Below are 18,346 nucleotides of genomic sequence, written 5' to 3' on the forward strand. Positions count from 1 at the left end.
TTTTAATTAAAATTTTTAAAAATAAAATTTATCAAGATTTAAAAAAAAATATTTTTTTTTAATTAAAAAAATTAAATTTTATCAAATATAATTTAAAAAATTTTTTTTAAATTAAATTGTTCAAAAATTTTGAAAATTATCGCTTTAAATAATTTTTTAAAAATTTTTTCCGTCAATTTAAGTTTTTTTACAATAGATTCAGATATCAGTCTTTAACCTCTTTTCATCGAAATTTCCTTAAAATTAATTAAAAACTAATTAAAGCTAAAAATCTAACATCTTAAAAAATAATTATCAACAAAAATTTCTACTAAAGTGCATTGCATGATAGATGGATACAAAAATTTATGATACAAAAAAATATTTTTTTTAAAAGTTAGAAGAAGTAGAGGATATTAAAAGGGAAAGTTTACCTTTACAATTGGACCTTGCGTTGGAATACCGGGCGATTCGGTAGTAGAGTCTCTATCCACAGAGCGACGTGGCTTGAATGCAGCCATTTGTTGCGACACACCATCAGCTAATATAAATTTCTCACGTAATTCGATGTTTGTACGTCCTTTGGCTATTTTTTTCGACGATTTTTTTTAGGTTGGAAGGAGGGATTTTTTCAAGAGACGGGGAGACATGGGACAAAAATCGTATTTTTATAAAAATATTGGTGATGATTGGTGCCATATTGATTATTTTTTTACATTTTTTTTAAATAGAAAGAGGCGTGTTTTTGTTCGGTGTTGAAAGAAAAATTGCGTTCCCATAAAAAAATTAAATTTTTTGGAAACCCATCCAATCACCCAATAATAACATATAATTTAAGTCCATGTTGGAGTTTTTTGGTGCAGGAACGGACGATGTTGGTTGAGCAAGGAAGCAGGAAGGTTGTTCGTGTGTGTTTGTGTGGACAAGCGCAGATTTTTTGGTTTTAATACATACAAAATATATAAGTAAAAAATAAAAAAAGGAAAAAAACAACATAAGGAACAAGAAATAAAACATAAAACATTTAAAAGAAAAAAATAAATTATGGAAAAAAATAATGAGTGTGAATAATGAACGAAAAATAAACACAACAACAGCCAAAAATGTGTGCAAAAACGGGATTATATTAAATTTAATAAATAATTTCAAAAATATTTAACGGTTTATACAACAAGAAAACATCCAAAAATTAACAACGAGGATGCATTTCTAAATATTTAAATAAAATATGAAAATTTATTTTTAATTATGTTTATTAATTTTCATATTTTATTAAAATTAAATAAAAAAATGTATTAAAAAAAATTAAAAATTATTTTTTTACAAATATCAACAACTATTAACATGACACAGTAACAAAGGTTCAAGGTATTAATCGGATTGATCTTGAACTGGTTGTACTGTAAAAATAATTAGGATTCAAAAAATTACTATTTTACTATTTTAATAATAAAAAAACTATTAAAAAACTTTGATGCCAAAAATACCACAAAGCGTGGGATTTTTAAACGATTTGTTATAAAAATTAGTTTTAAAGGTTATGTTAAAATTTATGTTAAAAATAATATTTAAATATTTACAAAATTGTACAAGTTTTAGGATTTTTTATATTTTTTAGTGCTGGGTGTTAGTTTAATGCAATTTTTTGTATTTATAATGGATAGTTAGTATAATTTTTGCTATGACACACTTGATTTATGATACAAAATTTTACAATATGATACAATAATGTACAAAATTTATACATTTATGACAAACAGGATGCAGGACAATTCACAAAAAGTTCATCCAATGTTGAGATTTTTTGTTAGTTTAGTAGAAAAAGTTTGAATTTCAACGAAAAATATTAATTTTATTATTTTTTTTCAACAATATTGTTCATTAATTTTTTTTAAATTTAATTAAAAATTATTTTTTTTATTAATTTACATATTTTTTTATTAATAAAATTTTACAATCAAATTTTTTTAAATATTAATTTTAAAATTTATTTTTAATAAAAAAAATCTTTAAAATAATAATTTTTTTAATTTAAATAAAGATTTTATTTTTTTTTTATTTTAATTATAAAAATTGTTTTATGAACAAAATATTGTCAAAAAAATAAAAAAAATAAATTTTTAGTTAAAATTTTTAGTTAGTTTAATTTTTTTTTTAGATAGAAAAGATAGTAAAAACACACAAAGTAGTAGAAAACACTTCAATGCAAGCCAATTTTCCATCTTTACCAGCCTCAGGAGCTTGATATCGACGTCAGTTTCAAAATTTTTACTTCAATTTCAAGCCAAACTTCAAACAACACGAAAAAAGTCAACAAATAAAAATCGATAGTTGCCAATTGATCCACTTTTGTCACACGTGAAAATGGGAAAAGTATATTTTACGAGGACTGAAGCCTCTTAATTTGATATTTCGAATAGCCAAAGAGGTCCAAACTATTTGAATTTTTATATATTTGAGCTCAATTACTTGTAACAATTTATTATAATCGTTGAATTATAATAAGAAAGATCGTAATTGACGACAAATATATTTTAAAAATTTTTTAATTATTTTTTTTTAAATTATTTTTTAGGAACAAAGTAGCTTCAAATGCTTAATATCCCAATTTCTCGTAAATTTCATCAAGTAAATTCTCGTTAGACGAATCGCTGAATCGCTCATCCAAAAAAAGGCAATCCATTGTGGCATCTCGGGACTGTGTGCGCGCCAACGAGTGCACCGAATGGCTATAAAGGGACGTTGCGGTGCTACATTTGAAGCTACTTCGGGACGACAAGTGTTTATGTTGTTGTCGAAACGGTAAATCTGGTTGCTTACATAGGGGGCAACAAGCTTCGTGCTGTCGCGGATCTGTCGGGCATGGCAGAGGAAGGACTATGGCAACTATTTACACGCGAAATTCATTAAATTTAAAAAACGGCATGCAAAAAAGTTTGAAAAAAGTGAAAATAGAAGAAAAAAAGAGATTTTGGGAGATAAAAGGGGTTCACACACATACCAAAAAAATCACACAATTTCAAAATAATCAATAAATAATTCCAATAATTTTTTAAATTAATTTTTTTTAATAAAAATTAAGCAGGATTTGATTAGAATTAAATCAAAAATTAAATAAATTAATAAAAAAATTTTTTTTTAATTTTTTAAATTTTTTTTAGGGGGGAAAACGGTGATGATTCCAATTTAGAAGTGTATTTGTACCAATTTGGGCGCAAATAAAAAAAGAAAGAAAAAACATTCGATTAGTTTTGTTATTTTTGTTTGCATAAAAATCAACGCGATTAATTTTTAAATTATTTTTTAGTTCAGTTAATTTTTTTTTTATTTTTTGTTAAAATAAATCAAGACGTAGCAATTATTTACTCGTGAACGAAGTTATTTTTTTATCTTTTAATTTTTTTGTAAATGACCATTTCCAGTTTTTTTTTAATTATTTGTTTTAGTTAACCCATTTTATTAGATTAACCACCTGAGTTAAGACTTTTCAGTCTAGCTTACGCGATTTGGCATCGTTTTTCATTTAAAAAAAAATTTGAGATTCAACTCTCTTGTTGTCGAATGAATGATAAATGAGCATTTTTGATAATTTTTCTGATGTGATGAGAAAAGTAAAAGTAACGGAAAACATACCTCGGCAAGGGTCGTTCTTGAGCAAGAATTCATCCAAAGCTTGCCAACCGCCGCCAACACGAACCATAACGGTACTTCTCAAGATACGGACAAGACGGAGTTTTTGTGAATCGCCAAACTGTTAAAAAAATTAATATTAAATATTTTTTGTAGTATTTTAATTTAAAAAAAAAATGTTTTCTTAATTTTTAATTTATTTTTTTTTTTTGTAAGATTTAATTCGAAAATTTTTTTTAATTTTTAATTTATTTTTTCTGTAAATTTTAATTTATTATTTTTTTAAAATTATTTTATTTATTTTTTTATTTGTAAATTTTAAATTAAAATTTAAAAAAAAAATATTTTTTTTTTAATTTGAAAATTTAAAAAAAAAAATTTTATTTTGAAAATTTTTAAAAATTTAATTTTTTAAATTTTATTTTGATGAATTTTAACATTTTAGGTACTTACGCGATATTTTCCTTCTCCCACTTGGAAGACACGGAACTTCTGACGACACGTGCACATCATGACGAGACGTTTGACTTCATCATGGATTTTGTCAGCATCCGTTGTGGGTTTGCGTTCTTGCCAATCGGGACGAAGAGCGGCAATAAATTCTTGCCAATCGATCAAACCTTCTCCATTGCGATCGAACAAGTCAGCAACGCAACCCATTTCCAAGCGAGATGTATCGAATTCTGCGAAAAAAAAATCATTTTAAAGTAACATTTTTAATAAAATCTCATGAAAACTCACTCGTTCCAATGATACCATCGACGAAAATTTCGCGCGGTATCAAGCCATTGTTATCCTTATCCATTTTGCGGAACAAATCAGTGAGACGAGACTTCTTGTGATTCATGAATTTCAAGAAACGTTTGCGCCATTCGTCCCAGCTGAAGTTGCGAACGCGTTCCAAGTCGAGCAAATGCAACAAGTGATCATGGAGACGACGTTGACGTTCCCACGCTAACATCCAAACGTTGCGCCATTTATCCCAAAGGACACGGGCACGTGGTGAACGCATCTCATCAACAGCATCACTAAAAATTTTTCGACAAAAAATTAGATTTTTTTTTTAAAATTCGAAAAAAAGGGAAAACAGAGGAAATGAATGAAAATTTCCATTACCTATCCTTGAATCGTGGACCATAGTGTGGTAGACGGTCTCTGTCGGGTGTTTGTGCTTCACGAGCTGGACTGATACGACTGGATGATTTGATGAATGAAAAGACACACAAAAATTTTTCATTTAGTTTACATGTTTTTTGCCAATTTTTTATGAGAGGGAAGGGAAAATAACCACAAAAAATTCTAAATCTAATTTCTAAAAAAATCAAAATTCTATGGGAAAAAATCTATAACCGTGTTAGTAGTTCATTTTATGGCGATGATCGTTAGTCAAAACATCAAAAATACACACCTAGTACGTCTTGCATTGATTCCAACGTTTGATCCTTTGAAGCTACACAAACGTTAAAAGTAGAAAAATGTTTGGTTTTAATCAAAAATGTGTGATTTTTTTTAGTGCGAAATGATTTTTTCGTGATGATGATGATGGAAAATTTTTGAAGAAGAATTGTTCCAAAAAAATGACAAAAATGTATTTTTACCGTGAAAATCCCCTAATTACCATTTTTTGAATTTTAATAACAATTGACCCGAAATTGTACTTGAACCATAATTGAAAAATATAAATAAAAATAATTAAAACTAAATTGAAATGAATGAACGTAAAATTACCAAAGAAACGATAAAATCTTTTAAAATACGTAATTAACAAATCCCATTACTGAAAAAAATGATAAAAAAGTATACGAGGCGTTTAATTGGTTAAAATTTAATTGGGAAAGGCATAAATTATTTTTGATATTTAAAAATTTTAGATTTGAATATTTTTTTATTGAAAATTTAATTTCTTAAAGATTTTTTTAAATTCGAATCAAATTAAAAAAAATTAATTAAAAATGTTCAAAACTAATTCACGAATTTAAAAAAAAATAATTAAAAAAATTTTTATTTTTTTTAATTTTCAACAATTTTTTTTAAATTTAATTTTTTAAGATTTTTTTAAATAATTTTTTTAAAATTTTATAATATTTTAAAAAATTTTTTTTTCTAATTTTCAATAAAATTTTTAACAATTTTTTTTTTAATTTAATTTTTTTTAAGATTTTTTTAAAATATTTTTTTTTAAACTTTTATAATATTTTAAAAAAAATTTTTTCTAATTTTTAATAAAATTTTTAACAAATTTTTTATAATTTTCAATAAAATTTTTAACAATTTTTTTTTAAATTATTAATTTTTCATATTTTTTCATTTATAATATATTTTTTTTAATTTTTAAAAGTTTTTTTTTATTAATTTTTATTCAAAACATGAATATTTTAATAAAAAAAATATTTCAAATTTTTTTTTTATTTAAAAAATCTCAAAAAATCTTCAAAAATTAAAAATTTCATTCCGAAAAATTTTCACCCGTCAAATTTTTAATCTATCATAATTAATTAACGCCTTCCAACCCTAAAAAAATCAATTTTTTCACAAAAACTTTATGAAAAATTAATTTTTTAAAATTAAATTTCAACCTTAAAAACCCTCAACCAAACTAAAATGCAATGAAAATGATAAAACTCATACCAAAAAGTTAATCAAACAAAAACAAACCTTTGTTTTCTGTTCAGTGAACCGACATCTGGAGAGCCTTCGTGAATGTCGTGTTGCGATCCTCGTCTGAGATTTTTTTAATTTTCACACGTGAAATATTTTTTATGATTAAAGGCAAGTGTCGTTAGGCGTCAAAAATTGTAAGTATGCGGCACGAAGATGATGTAAAGTGCATTTTTTTGGTTTAATTGTGCGTCACACGAAAAAAAAAATTAAATAAAAAAATAAAATCAGAAAATTGAAAAAAACAAAAAAATCATGCAGTAGGTATCACACAATAAAAAATTGAAACTTACATTCTACAAAAAAATAATTTTTAAAATTTTTTGATGTGATACAAAAATTAAAAAGAAAAAAAGTGAAAAAAAAAAAATAAAAATTTAAGATTTTTTGAAAAATAATTTTAAAAAATGAGATAAAATACGTACATTGGTGTCTTGAATGAACGCGATGGTTTGCGTGCCTCCTTCGTTCCTGCTGGCGGAGCTTTTGGTTTGCACGCACGATCGATTTCTCCGGTGCGTCTCGCGGTGTTTTCCATAAACTCTTTGTGATCCTGGATCAACGCCTCCGTTTCGGGAATGCTGTCGGGTAGACGTTCTTGCTCCAAGTTGATCAACGTGTTCTGGAGTCCCGTCAACCATGCGAGCAATTCCTCAATGGTATTATCCAAATCGCGTAACGCTTGCAAATTGTCCTTGAGTTTGTTCTCACGTTGCAACGCCCATTGACTAATTTCCTCCCAACGTGTCGTAATGATGGAAATCCAGTTCTTGATGATGGGAATGGCATCGGGATGCGCTTTTTCTAAGATACTGTTAGCAAGCCGCAACGTATTGTCCTTTTCGTATTCCTTTTCGCGCAATTCTCGCATAAATTTGGCATGCAAATCCAAGAGTTCTTTTGCTTTGTGTTCGTCTTCGGGGATGGTTTGGGCATAACGGAGCTTTTGTTCGGCTTCGGAGAGCCATTCGAGCAACATGTGCACGGATTTGTGCAAACGTTCGGCTTCGCGAAGTGCTTCGGCGAGACGTGCCTTGCGACGTTCACTCAAACTTTGAACTTCATCCCATAATTTTTGGAGTTCGCGCAAGTTTTGTGTTGTTTGACGCGATTCGTCGCTCTTTTCAAGTTCGCGGCCTGTTTTAAGGACTCCCTGAAGCTGCGAATGACGTTTCTCCAAATCTTGTTCGATGTGTTTGTGTTGATCGCATAACGCGGTGACAGTATCTAAGTCCCCGTGAACCGGACCTTCGTCAGACAATCGCAATTTTGCCTTCTTAAGCCATTCGAGTAACGCATGAAGGGCATCCGAGAATTGACCTGAGAGCAAAAGTGCTTCTTCGAGTTTGCGTTGACGTTCGACGCTCTTGGTGCAAACACGAGTCCATGTCTCCTTGAGTTCGTAAAGCATTTTGGATAAGATAACTTCGTCGGATTTGGGAGCACGATCGGCAAGTCCTTTGCCTGTTCGCATCGTAAGATCGTATTGTCCTTGCTTTTGTTGCAGCAATTTTTGGGTTTCGCGCACTTTTTCGAGATATTTTTTAATTTGGGCGGGATTGTTGCTGTGAGCACTTTCCTCTGCCAAATTATCCAAAGTTTTTTCGGTGTCTTGCAACCACGAGATGAGTTGTTCCCATGCATCGTGGAATTCGCGGGCTTCTTTGTAACCGTGATCCAAGGCACGAGTGCGTTCGGCAACCTTCGCAACGACTTTCTCCCATCGATGTTGAACGCTAACGAGCAAATTCTTGATGAGAATAACATCTTGCTTCTGACTGAAGTATTTCAAGTGAGTTCCCTTTTTGTCCAAAAGTAACATGGCTTCGCGATGGATTGAAACGTCCTTTTGCAAGACTTTGTGTTCGTCGATTTGCTTCTGGATCTTCTCCAAAACGCGAGAAACAGGCGTCGCTTCCGACAATTGCTTTTCCGCTTGCGTCAACCAATCAACGAATGCTTGGAGCGCATCATGGAACTCGGTAGCTTCTTTCAAAGCGATTTCAAGTTTGATCTTTTTATCGCTGGCACGCGACAAAACAGCTTCCCATCGTTGTTTCAATGTTCGCATGATGTGTTGCAAGTTACTTGACGACACATTCATCGAGTTTTGACGTTTGATGTACTCGTTGCCTTGTTGCAACAAAGTTTCAACCTTGGGACGATTTTCCTCGAGTTCGTTGTAGACTTCCATGAAGCGTTCGAGTTGTTCGGAAGCAGTTTCAGGCAATCCTCCGACAGGTTTGCTTGCACCAATGACTCCATCGACATCACCCAACCATCCAAGCAAATCTTGAACTTCAGCAGTGAAGTTTTGAGCTTCATGCAATGCTTCTTCGAGTTCATGTTGACGATCGGCAGCTTTTTGGAGCAAATCACGCCATTGTTTGTTCAATGTATGAAGTTTTTCTTGCGTGGTTGAAGCCTCGACGGAACCACGTTCACTTTCGATTAATTGACGACCCGCATCGTTGAGTGTATCGACACTGCTTTGATGTGCTTGAATGTCATTTGCTAATACCTTGAGTTTAGCCAACTCTACTTCGAGTAATTGTGGATCGCCCGGAATCTGAAAAAACGAAATTTAGGTGAAATTTTCGGAAATTTAAGAGAAAAAAATTATTTCTTACAGGTTTAAGTTGATCTAAAGTGCTTTCTGTTCTGCTAATCCAGACCAAAAGTTCGTTAAGGGCATGTTGGAATTGTCCCAAATGCAATAAGGCATGTTCGAGAGCCTTTTGACGTTCAACCATGGAACGGAGGAGATTCTCCCATCTGCGGTTAACTTGATTCAATGGCTCACGGATAGCTTGGGCTTGTTCCATGGATGTTCTCTCGGTGAGTTCAATTGCTTGTCTGTGAAAATTTAAATGGAAAATATTAGAAAAATTCTTTTATTTGAGGGATAAACATCAAAAAAGCCAATAAAAATCGATTTCTAAATACTAAATATCAACTTTTTGTCCCAAAATTTGAAATTTATATTGATTTTAGTTTTATGTAAAAAAATATATGTACATATAAAATTTAAAATTATTATTTATAAAATAATTTAAAAAAAATAATCTTTTAAAAAAAACTATTTTGTTAAATTAAATTAATATAATCATTATTAAAATAATTATTGAATTTTTAAATTATTTTTTAGAAAATTAAAAAAAAATAATTGAATTAAATATTTATTGATTTTTTTAATTATTTTTTTAAAAATTCTCAAATTAAAAAAAAAATAAATTAAATTTATTGATTTTTAAATTATTTTTAAGTAAAATCTCAAATTAAAAAAAATATATTAAATTAAATTTTTAAATCATTTTTTCAAAAATTCTCAAATTAAAAAAAAATAATTTAAATTAGGTAAATATATATAATTTTTTTTTTTTTTTTAAATTTTCATATTAAAAAAAAAAAAAATAAAAATATTAAAAATTTTTATTAAAGTAATTTAAAAATTTGAAATAATTTAATTATATTTAATTAAGTATATATAATTTAATAAATCATAATTTAAAATTTAAATTTATATGAAAAAATTATTTAATTTTTTTTTCACAAAAAAATATGGATTTAAAACATTTTTAAAGTTTATTCGAATTTTTGTTTAATTTTGGGACAAAAATTTAAAATTTGAATAAAATTCGAAGCAATAATATTTTCTATGAAAATCTACAAAATAAAAATAAAAGCATCAAAATACGAAAACCAATAATAAAAAACAACATCTAGAAACACTCTGAACAAGATAATTACTTGTCTTGCCTTGCCAGTGCTCTGAATTTGATGTGAATTGTGTGTGGGTTGATTAAGAAAAAGTTAGTGAAGGAAGAAATTTTTAAAATTTTTTTCGAGTTAAAGGTTCACAAAAAAATGTTTTTAAAAGAAAAATATTTTCTTACCTATTCAAGGACTCAACTTGCACCATGTGTGGATCAACGTCATCCTTGAAGTGCTTCAACTGCTCAATTTGACGTTTGACAGCATCAATATCCGATCCAACGGGACCCAATTTGCTGAAACGCTCTTCCGCCTTCGTCAAGAAAGCCAACAAGTTTTGAAGAGTTTCGTGATATTCCATCGCCTTTTCCATGGCATCGATCAAATTCTCCTCACGCTTGGCATACAACGCTGTAATGCCGTCCCAAGCATGATCCAAGTCCTCAATGTGCTTCTTGACTTCGGGTTTGTCAGCTTCGCCGCAGAGCGCCATCAAACTATTTCCATTGCGACGCACTTGTTCGACCTCGGGCTTCGTTTGGTCGATTTCATGACGAATTTCTTGCAATGCAACTTGTTGTTTTTTAATTTCGGCGGGTTGAGCTGCCGGTGGTTCTTGCGTCGAAAGGGTATCTTGCAAATCTTTCAACGCCGCCATGACAGCTTGAAGATCTTTCCAGAATTTCTTGGCAATTTCGAGAATTTCATCGAGAGATTTGGCCCGTTTGCCAGTTGCATTGTTGATGTCGTCCCATAATTTGTTGAGTTTATCCAATTTTCGTTTGATATCCTTGACAGCGGGATCGTTGGGGTTCTGCGCCTTGCTAATGACGTCAGCAGCAGCACGTTTTACGGTGTTATAAGCATCTCCGCGTTTATCGATGTCATCCATAATGGCATTGTTGTCTTCGATTTGCTCGACAATGCGTGGCGGATGGGCGGAAATTGGCTCAGCGTTGTTGACTTGATCGCAAGTATTGGCCAAAGCACGTAACATACCTTCCAATTTGTCACTAAATTGACTGGATTCTTGCAAAGCGCGTTCCAGAGCATTTTGTCTTTCACGCAATTCGGCTTTGAGGGCGGCATAACGAGCATTATCTGAATCCAAAATTTCTTGAATTTTGTGTTGATCATCATCGTTGACGACTTGTTGAAGAGTTTCTCCCGTTTTATTCAATTTATCCAAAAGCGGTTTGTGTTCCGTGATGGATTGCGTCAATCGCTCGTTCTTATCTTGTTGAATGGCGATTTGATCGGGACGTAAAGCGGGCATTGACAGCAAGGAGATTTGATGTTCCATGTCGGAAAGCCATGTTACGAGTTGATTATGCGATTCGGCAAAGTGTTCAGCCAAGGGGAGTGCTTGTTCCAACAACGAAAGACGATCGGAACACAATTGAACGACAGTTTCGACAACTTCTTTGAGGTCCTCGAGTTTTTCACGGAGCGAAGTGACACTTTCACTCGGTTGTGATTCTCGAATAACCTTCTTAGCGGCAGATGTAACATCACGAACGCGTCCTTTTTGACTTGAAACGTCGTCGTTGATGTTGCGATGCTCTTGTAATTGAGCACGAACTGCACGAGGTTCAAGCGCTGGAGGTTCTGCTTCACGTAAAGTAGCATCCATGTCACGGAACCATTCAAGAAGATCATCAATGTCTCCCGTAACTTCCTTCGAACGTTGTTTACTCAAGTGCAAACGTTCTGCTTTGCGTTGAATTTGCTCAACAATCGCTTCGAAACGACGATTATCGCGCGTTACTAAACCTTCGATAGTTGAAGCGCCCTCTCCCGGTGATAATTGACACAATTGAGGTCCAACTTGGTTGACGCTCTCAAGTAAAGGTCTAACGACAGATAATTCGTTCTCCAAACGATGAATATCATCTTCCCGAGGATCACCTGTTGCTAAAACAGCTTCCGCTCCTTGCATCCAATCGATTAAACGAGCATGCGAATCATGGAATTGTTGAACTAAAGGCAATGCCTTTTGAGCTTGTTTCAATAAATCGCCGCCGCGATTCGCAAGTTCGCCGTAACGACGTTGAAGTGAATCCAATTTGTCCTTAAGTTGCAGGGCTTCGTCCGAGGAAATGTGTTTCATGAGTTCGTTGCCTGCTTCGACGGTAGATTCAACGTTGGGAGCACGAGATGCGATATCTTCGTTGATTTCAACAAGGATATCCATGTATTCGCACAATTTGTCGGTATGTACAGGCAAAACGCGGAATTTGGCGAGTTTGGCTTCCGTTTGATCCATCCAAGCAACCAAGTCTTGATAAGTCAACACTAGATGGCGCAATCCTTGACGCGATTGATTTAACAAAGCACCAATGTCTTCGCTGGCATTCACGAGATCCGTGTAACGAGTTGTTACGTTTTGTAATTTTTCGCCCAATTGAACGCCTTCGTCGTCGCCAACTAAGCCCATCAGTTGCCCAGCGATGTCAGCTAATTCACTGAAGTCAACCTTCTTTGAGATGATTTCGTCATGAAGACGGGCATGTTCTTGAATTCGTTGTTGAATCTTTTCTTCGTCGGTTGGTACCATTTCCATAGCTTTGAGTTTTCGTTCAGCACCTTCCAACCATTTTGTCAATGGCTCAAGTTTGTCTTGGAATTGTTTGGCAACTTGCATGGCACGTTCTAAATCAAGAGTTCGAGCTTCAGCGCCATCTCGTAGTGCATCGAAACGATTCATCAAATCTTTGAGTTGACGTTCAATGCCTGCCTTTTCCTTTGGATCACAATTGGCGAGAACTTCTTGTCCCAATTTCATCAAAGATGACATTGAATTTTGACGATCCAACAACATCTTTGTGAGGAATTTCTGTTCTTGCAATTGTGCCTTGACAACTTTGTAATCGGCGCTTGGAGGTTTTTGATTGGCAACCATTTCTTCCATTTCGTTCAACCATTTGGCTAAACCATCAAGAGCTTCTTGGAATTTGCCGGATTGTAATAATCCGACATCAAGACGACGTTCACGATCATTCGTTTTCTCCTTCAATGCATTCCAACGTTCATTCATGCGATCCAAATCACGTTCAAGTTGATTTGTCGAGACGCCTGAATGAGCTGATCGAACCAGATCTTGTCCCATACTATTGACATTATCAACATTTGATGCCAAGGGATCAATGACACGAGCACGGAAGCGTCGGAAATCTTCTTGTTGATGTCTGATTTGGTCAAGTTCAGAACTGACAGCTTTAAGTTTCTTCAGTTCACCCTCAACTTCAGTCAAATCATCCAAAATCGCGGTATGCGCATCATAGAATTTCTCCAAAGCTTTGAGAGTTTTCAACAAGTTGTCTTCATTGTCTTTCGTCTTGTTCTCCAAACGAACCAATTGTCGTTTGAGTGAAGTAACTTGATCGCGAGTTGCTGCGGTATCTGGAGCAAATCCTGAATCAACGAGTTGTTCGCCTGAACGTTCAATTTCGGCAACGCGATTTCCAGTTGATTCGATCTTCGCTTGAAGTGCAGCGTTTTGATCCAATTGATTGACAACAACCTTGATTTCACGCGCTGGAGGTCCCAAAGCATCAACTTCGCGTTCCAAATCGCCAAGATCTAAACTTAAGTTCTTCACTTGTTCATTGAATTGTTGAACGGCAGTTGCTGCGGATTGAAGCTCACCGCAACGATCATCAAGACGCGATTGTAAGTCGTTGATGCGATCTGAAACGCCATCTACTTCATTTTGTAAGTGATCAGCATCTCCGCCGGCAGCACGAGCTTCAACTGCAATATCTCCCGCCAATTTGCGCAAGTTGCTCAAAGGTTTCTTCAAGGCAGCAACATCTTCACGGATGGCTTTGACGCGATCAAGAAGTTTTGGATCACGAGCAGCGCCTCCCAAGGCATCATGAGCTCCCAAACGATCTTCGCAACGTCGTACAGAATTGTCGAGATCGCGTAATTCTTCGTTGAAGTCGCCCAAACGACGTGAACAATTGTCCAAAGTTTGTGCACGAGCGAGAAGTTCATTGTTCAACCGTTCCCAACGTGCCTTGGTATCTTGAAGTTCTCCTTTGACGGGATCTTTGTCAACATCACAAGCAGCCAAGAAGCTTTCGCCCAAACTACGAGTGTTTTCATATTCGCCGGATTTCTTCCAAACATCACTTCGGATGGCTTGAAGTTCTTTAAGTTGTTGTTCAAGTTGTGCCTTCTTCAAAACTCCGGGACGAATGTTTGCCAATTTATCTTCGGCAGTACGGAGCCATGTAAGGAACACCTCTGAAGTCGCATGATATTTCTTGCAATGTTCCATGCAAGTTTGAAGTCGATTATGACGATCGACAGCATCACGACGCAACTTCTCCCATTGTTGTTGAATCTTATCCAAATCACGTTGTAATGCGCGATCCGCTGTTTGTCCTGGTTTTTCTGACAAATCACGTCCTTTATTCAACAACATGATGATTTCATGTTCACGCGACATAACTTCACGATAAACTGGTTCATGAGTGTCGATTTGATGTTGTAACGTTGGTCGATGAGCAGAAACAAGCAATCGTTCTGTCAAATTTCCAAGTTCTCCAGCTAACCATCCCAATGTTTTGGCGCATTGTTCAGCGAATTGTCTTCCGCCGCGAAGAGCAGCTTCAGTTTCAGCTTTAAGTTGATCCAATTTCTTCTGTAATGCGGCATATTGTTTGCCTACTGCAGCAACTCGAGCATTGACATCAGCACGAGATGCGGGATCGCCCAAAACATTGCACAAAGCAGCTGCGGCATGCTCAATATCCGCCAATAGAGGGCGTTGACCTTCAAGTTGACGTTCGAGATTCTCAATTTTGCGCAAGTTTTCGTCATGATCGCGATCTTTTGGTAAAGCATCCAAGTTATCACTGATGCCTTGCAATGCTTCACGTAAACGATTCAAACTTGCATCAAATTCTTTCGTTGAATCAGCAGCTGCGCCCAAACTATTTGCGCGATCATCGAGTTTTCCAACCAAATCATCCCATTTCTTTTGGATTGTAACAAGTTTCTTCTTGACATCTTGTCCTTCGGGAGATGATGGGCTCAGATGATCCAAAACTGTAGCACCAACTCCTTGCAAATGGTTGAGTTGAGGTTGTTGCCCGCGGAATTCTTCGCGCAAAACTTGAACTTGTTGAACTTGACTCTGAACCATGCGAGGATCCGATGAAATTGGACCCAAAACGGTGAGCATTCGTTCTTTGGCGCTCAACCATTGGTTCAAATTGTCATGCGTATCCAAGAAATCACGCAACTGTTCGGAGAAGTTGATGCGATCTTTGCACAAATCATTGAGAGCCTTCCAACGATCAGCAACAGTTTCCAAATCAACTCTCAATCGATCAGCTCCTTGTACATCAGGTTTACGTTTCAGCAAATCACGAACTTGAGCTTTCGTTGAATCAAGTAAACTTTGCTTCTCGTACATCTCTTCAAGAACTTTTCGGGCTTGACGAGTGCAACGTTCAGCTTCATCTTTTGTCGCAATCGTATCTTTAGGGACTTGACGCGCGATTTTCTCCAAGAATGAAGCAAGCTGCTTCAAGCTATCTTGATGTTTGCGAACTTCGTCACGAAGTGAATCCAATTCATTTTGACGATCGTTCAATTTGGCGCCAACCAAGCTGTAACGATTGTTGATTTCGCTGAGTTGTTGCTGAATTGGACTCATATCAGTGAGATACACATCACGATCTTGGGATGATTGACGACGCGGGCTTGGTGAACGACGTTCCGATGCACGACGAGCTGGAGATGGCGCAGGACGTTTCATTGGACTGAACATTGAACGTTTTCGCGGTGAATCAGGAGCAATTAGGGCATCATATTGCATACCCAAATCGTTGACTTTGTCAATGGTTGGTCCGTAATCACGATGTTCCTTCACCAAAGGCTTCACTTCTTCAATTTGAACCTTGATGACATCAACATCAACGGCAACGGGGGATAACGAGTCGACACGACGTTCGATGTTCGTTAACCACATCGTAACTTGATCTCGGAGTGATTCGTAAGAGTGAAGTTGTTCGGCGCGTTGACGTGATAATTTTGCACGTTCATCCAAAGTTGCATCAAGGCTCTTCCAAAGATCCTCCAAGACCTTAACTTTGTCACGAACGACTCCAGTATCGGTTACATCACGCAAAGATACGAGATCCTTGCCTAATTTGGTGCAATCTTGGTACAATGGACGGATTTGATCTTTGACACGAGCAAGATCTTGCATTCGTTGAGCTTGGGCTTCAACGGGTAATGATTGCATCTCGCGTCCTTCCAATGCTTCTTGCAAGTTGATGAGTTCAGGTTCCAAACTATTTGCTTCATCAGTGAATTTGCTGAGTTGTTTCAAGACATCATCCAAGAATTCGCCACGTTTGATGGCTTTATCCAAGAGTTTTTCAAAGCGACTTGTGACATCTTGCAATTTTGTTTCGATTTTCTTCGCAAGGCGCGCATTTGAAGCTGTTACCATCAAATCTTGCGCTGATGCTGTCACACTTTCAAGAGATACGCGATGTGATTCCAAATCAGCTAATAAGCCGCGATGTTCACGAACTTGCTCCAAAAGACGTTCCTTGATGAGAGAAGCTGGTTTCAGGTGCAACTTGAATTTATCTTCGGAGCTGTTGATCCATCCCACGAGTGAATCGAGGGCATCTTGCACGCCTTGAGATTGAACCAATGCTGTATCGAGTAATTTACAACGATCCGCAAGTGCTTCCATGAGTTGCGCATAACGATCTTTAACCTCTTCGACGGGAACTTCCAAAGCTGTGATTTCCGATGGGCTTAATTGACCTGCGAGTGATTTCAACAAAGTTGATAACGCATGAGTGCAATTGTCAATTAAGCGTCCATTGTTCAAAAATTCGCTGTGCAACGTCTTCGCGGTGTTCATTTGATCTTGAACTGTTTGTGGATCGGCGGCAATTGGATCGTTCAAACATGACGTGACACGTGGTTGAACATCACGTAGCCAAGTACGAGCTTTTTCCAAAGCATCTTGATATTCGCGTTGTCTTCCTCCGAGTCCCGAGAGACGATCTGATAACGAATTTGCTCTGTTCAACAATTCACGATATTGCGCCGATACGAGCGACACTTCTTGACGAATTGGGCTCTCGCTGCTTGGCACAGGTTCGATGTGTGGCAGGCGATTTGGCAAAGTTGTACGGAAATCGTTGAGAACCGACAAGTAATCCTTGCTTTCGTCGACGAATTTCTGCGCTGCCATCGCGATAAATCTCAAATCGGCTTGATGTGCGATGACGTCGCTCACGAAATCACGAATCGAGTCAGATTGGGATGAGAGACGTGTCAAGTCGGATAATGCACGTTCCTTTTCTTCGAGGGTACGACGAGCGCCGCCCAACCAATTGGTGAACGTGTCGAGTTCGGCACGGAGTTTGTCGAGTTCATCGCGGGCGTTGCTGAGTTTCTTCAACAAGCGACTTGTGCGGTCTTGCGCTTTGTCGACGCGTGCTCGTAATTCACGACCAGAATTCTCCAAGGCAGAAACTTCGGGTGCGGATAAGACATCGCCTCCCGTGAGCACCAATTGACGTACTGTTTCGAGGCATGAAGCAACGGGACGAGATTGGGAATCGATGTCGTCTTTGATTTGCTGAAAGTTAAAAAAAAAATTATTAAAATTTGAAAAATTGATTTTTTTAAGGACAAAATTGAAAAAAAAAATTACGGAAAAAATAAATAACTTTAAACAATAAAAAAAACTTTTTATGGGAAAAAGATTAAAACCTAATTTTGCTTTTGAGAGTACATTTGATGATTTTAAGGCTTGAAATTGATCAAAAATTACGTAAAATTGCTTTGGATGTCTTTCTGATGGTTCTTAAGCATGAAAATTCATAAATATAAAATACGTAAAAAATACGTAATTTTGCTTTTGAGAGTACATTTGATGATTTTAAGGCTTGAAATTGATCAAAAATTACGTAAAATTGCTTTGGATGTCTTTCTGATGGTTCTTAAGCTTGAAAATTCGTAAATATAAAATACGTAAAAAATACGTAATTTTGTTTTTGAGAGTACATTTGATGATTTTAAGCTTGAAATTGATCAAAAATTACGTAAAATTGCTTTGGATGTCTTTCTGATGGTTTTTAAGCATGAAAATTCATAAATATAAAATACGTAAAAAAATACGTAATTTTGCTTTTGAGAGTACATTTGATGATTTTAAGCTTGAAATTGATCAAAAATTACGTAAAATTGCTTTGGATGTCTTTCTGATGGTTCTTAAGCATGAAAATTCATATATATAAAATACGTAAAAAATACGTAATTTTGCTTTTGAGAGCACATTTGATGATTTTAAGGCTTGAAATTGATCAAAAATTACGTA

At 35.0% G+C, this 18,346-nt stretch overlaps 1 protein-coding gene across 1 annotated transcript in view; it reads right to left on the minus strand.

The window, feature by feature from the left end:
* Positions 1 to 18,346, minus strand: part of LOC134828143 (uncharacterized) — a 117,702-nt gene that overhangs the window by 6,123 nt on the left and 93,233 nt on the right. The window contains exons 18-27 of the mRNA XM_063841129.1: positions 10,164 to 17,605; positions 8,898 to 9,123; positions 6,693 to 8,836; positions 6,265 to 6,330; positions 5,018 to 5,059; positions 4,726 to 4,803; positions 4,351 to 4,637; positions 4,063 to 4,292; positions 3,613 to 3,730; positions 414 to 565 (exon numbers count right to left, since the gene is read on the minus strand). Coding sequence (XP_063697199.1) covers positions 414 to 565; positions 3,613 to 3,730; positions 4,063 to 4,292; positions 4,351 to 4,637; positions 4,726 to 4,803; positions 5,018 to 5,059; positions 6,265 to 6,330; positions 6,693 to 8,836; positions 8,898 to 9,123; positions 10,164 to 17,605 — 10,785 coding nt within the window. The remainder of the gene's footprint in view (positions 1 to 413; positions 566 to 3,612; positions 3,731 to 4,062; positions 4,293 to 4,350; positions 4,638 to 4,725; positions 4,804 to 5,017; positions 5,060 to 6,264; positions 6,331 to 6,692; positions 8,837 to 8,897; positions 9,124 to 10,163; positions 17,606 to 18,346) is intronic.

Source organism: Culicoides brevitarsis, chromosome 1 (genome assembly GCF_036172545.1).
Source record: "Culicoides brevitarsis isolate CSIRO-B50_1 chromosome 1, AGI_CSIRO_Cbre_v1, whole genome shotgun sequence".
Lineage (NCBI taxonomy): Eukaryota > Metazoa > Arthropoda > Insecta > Diptera > Ceratopogonidae > Culicoides > Culicoides brevitarsis.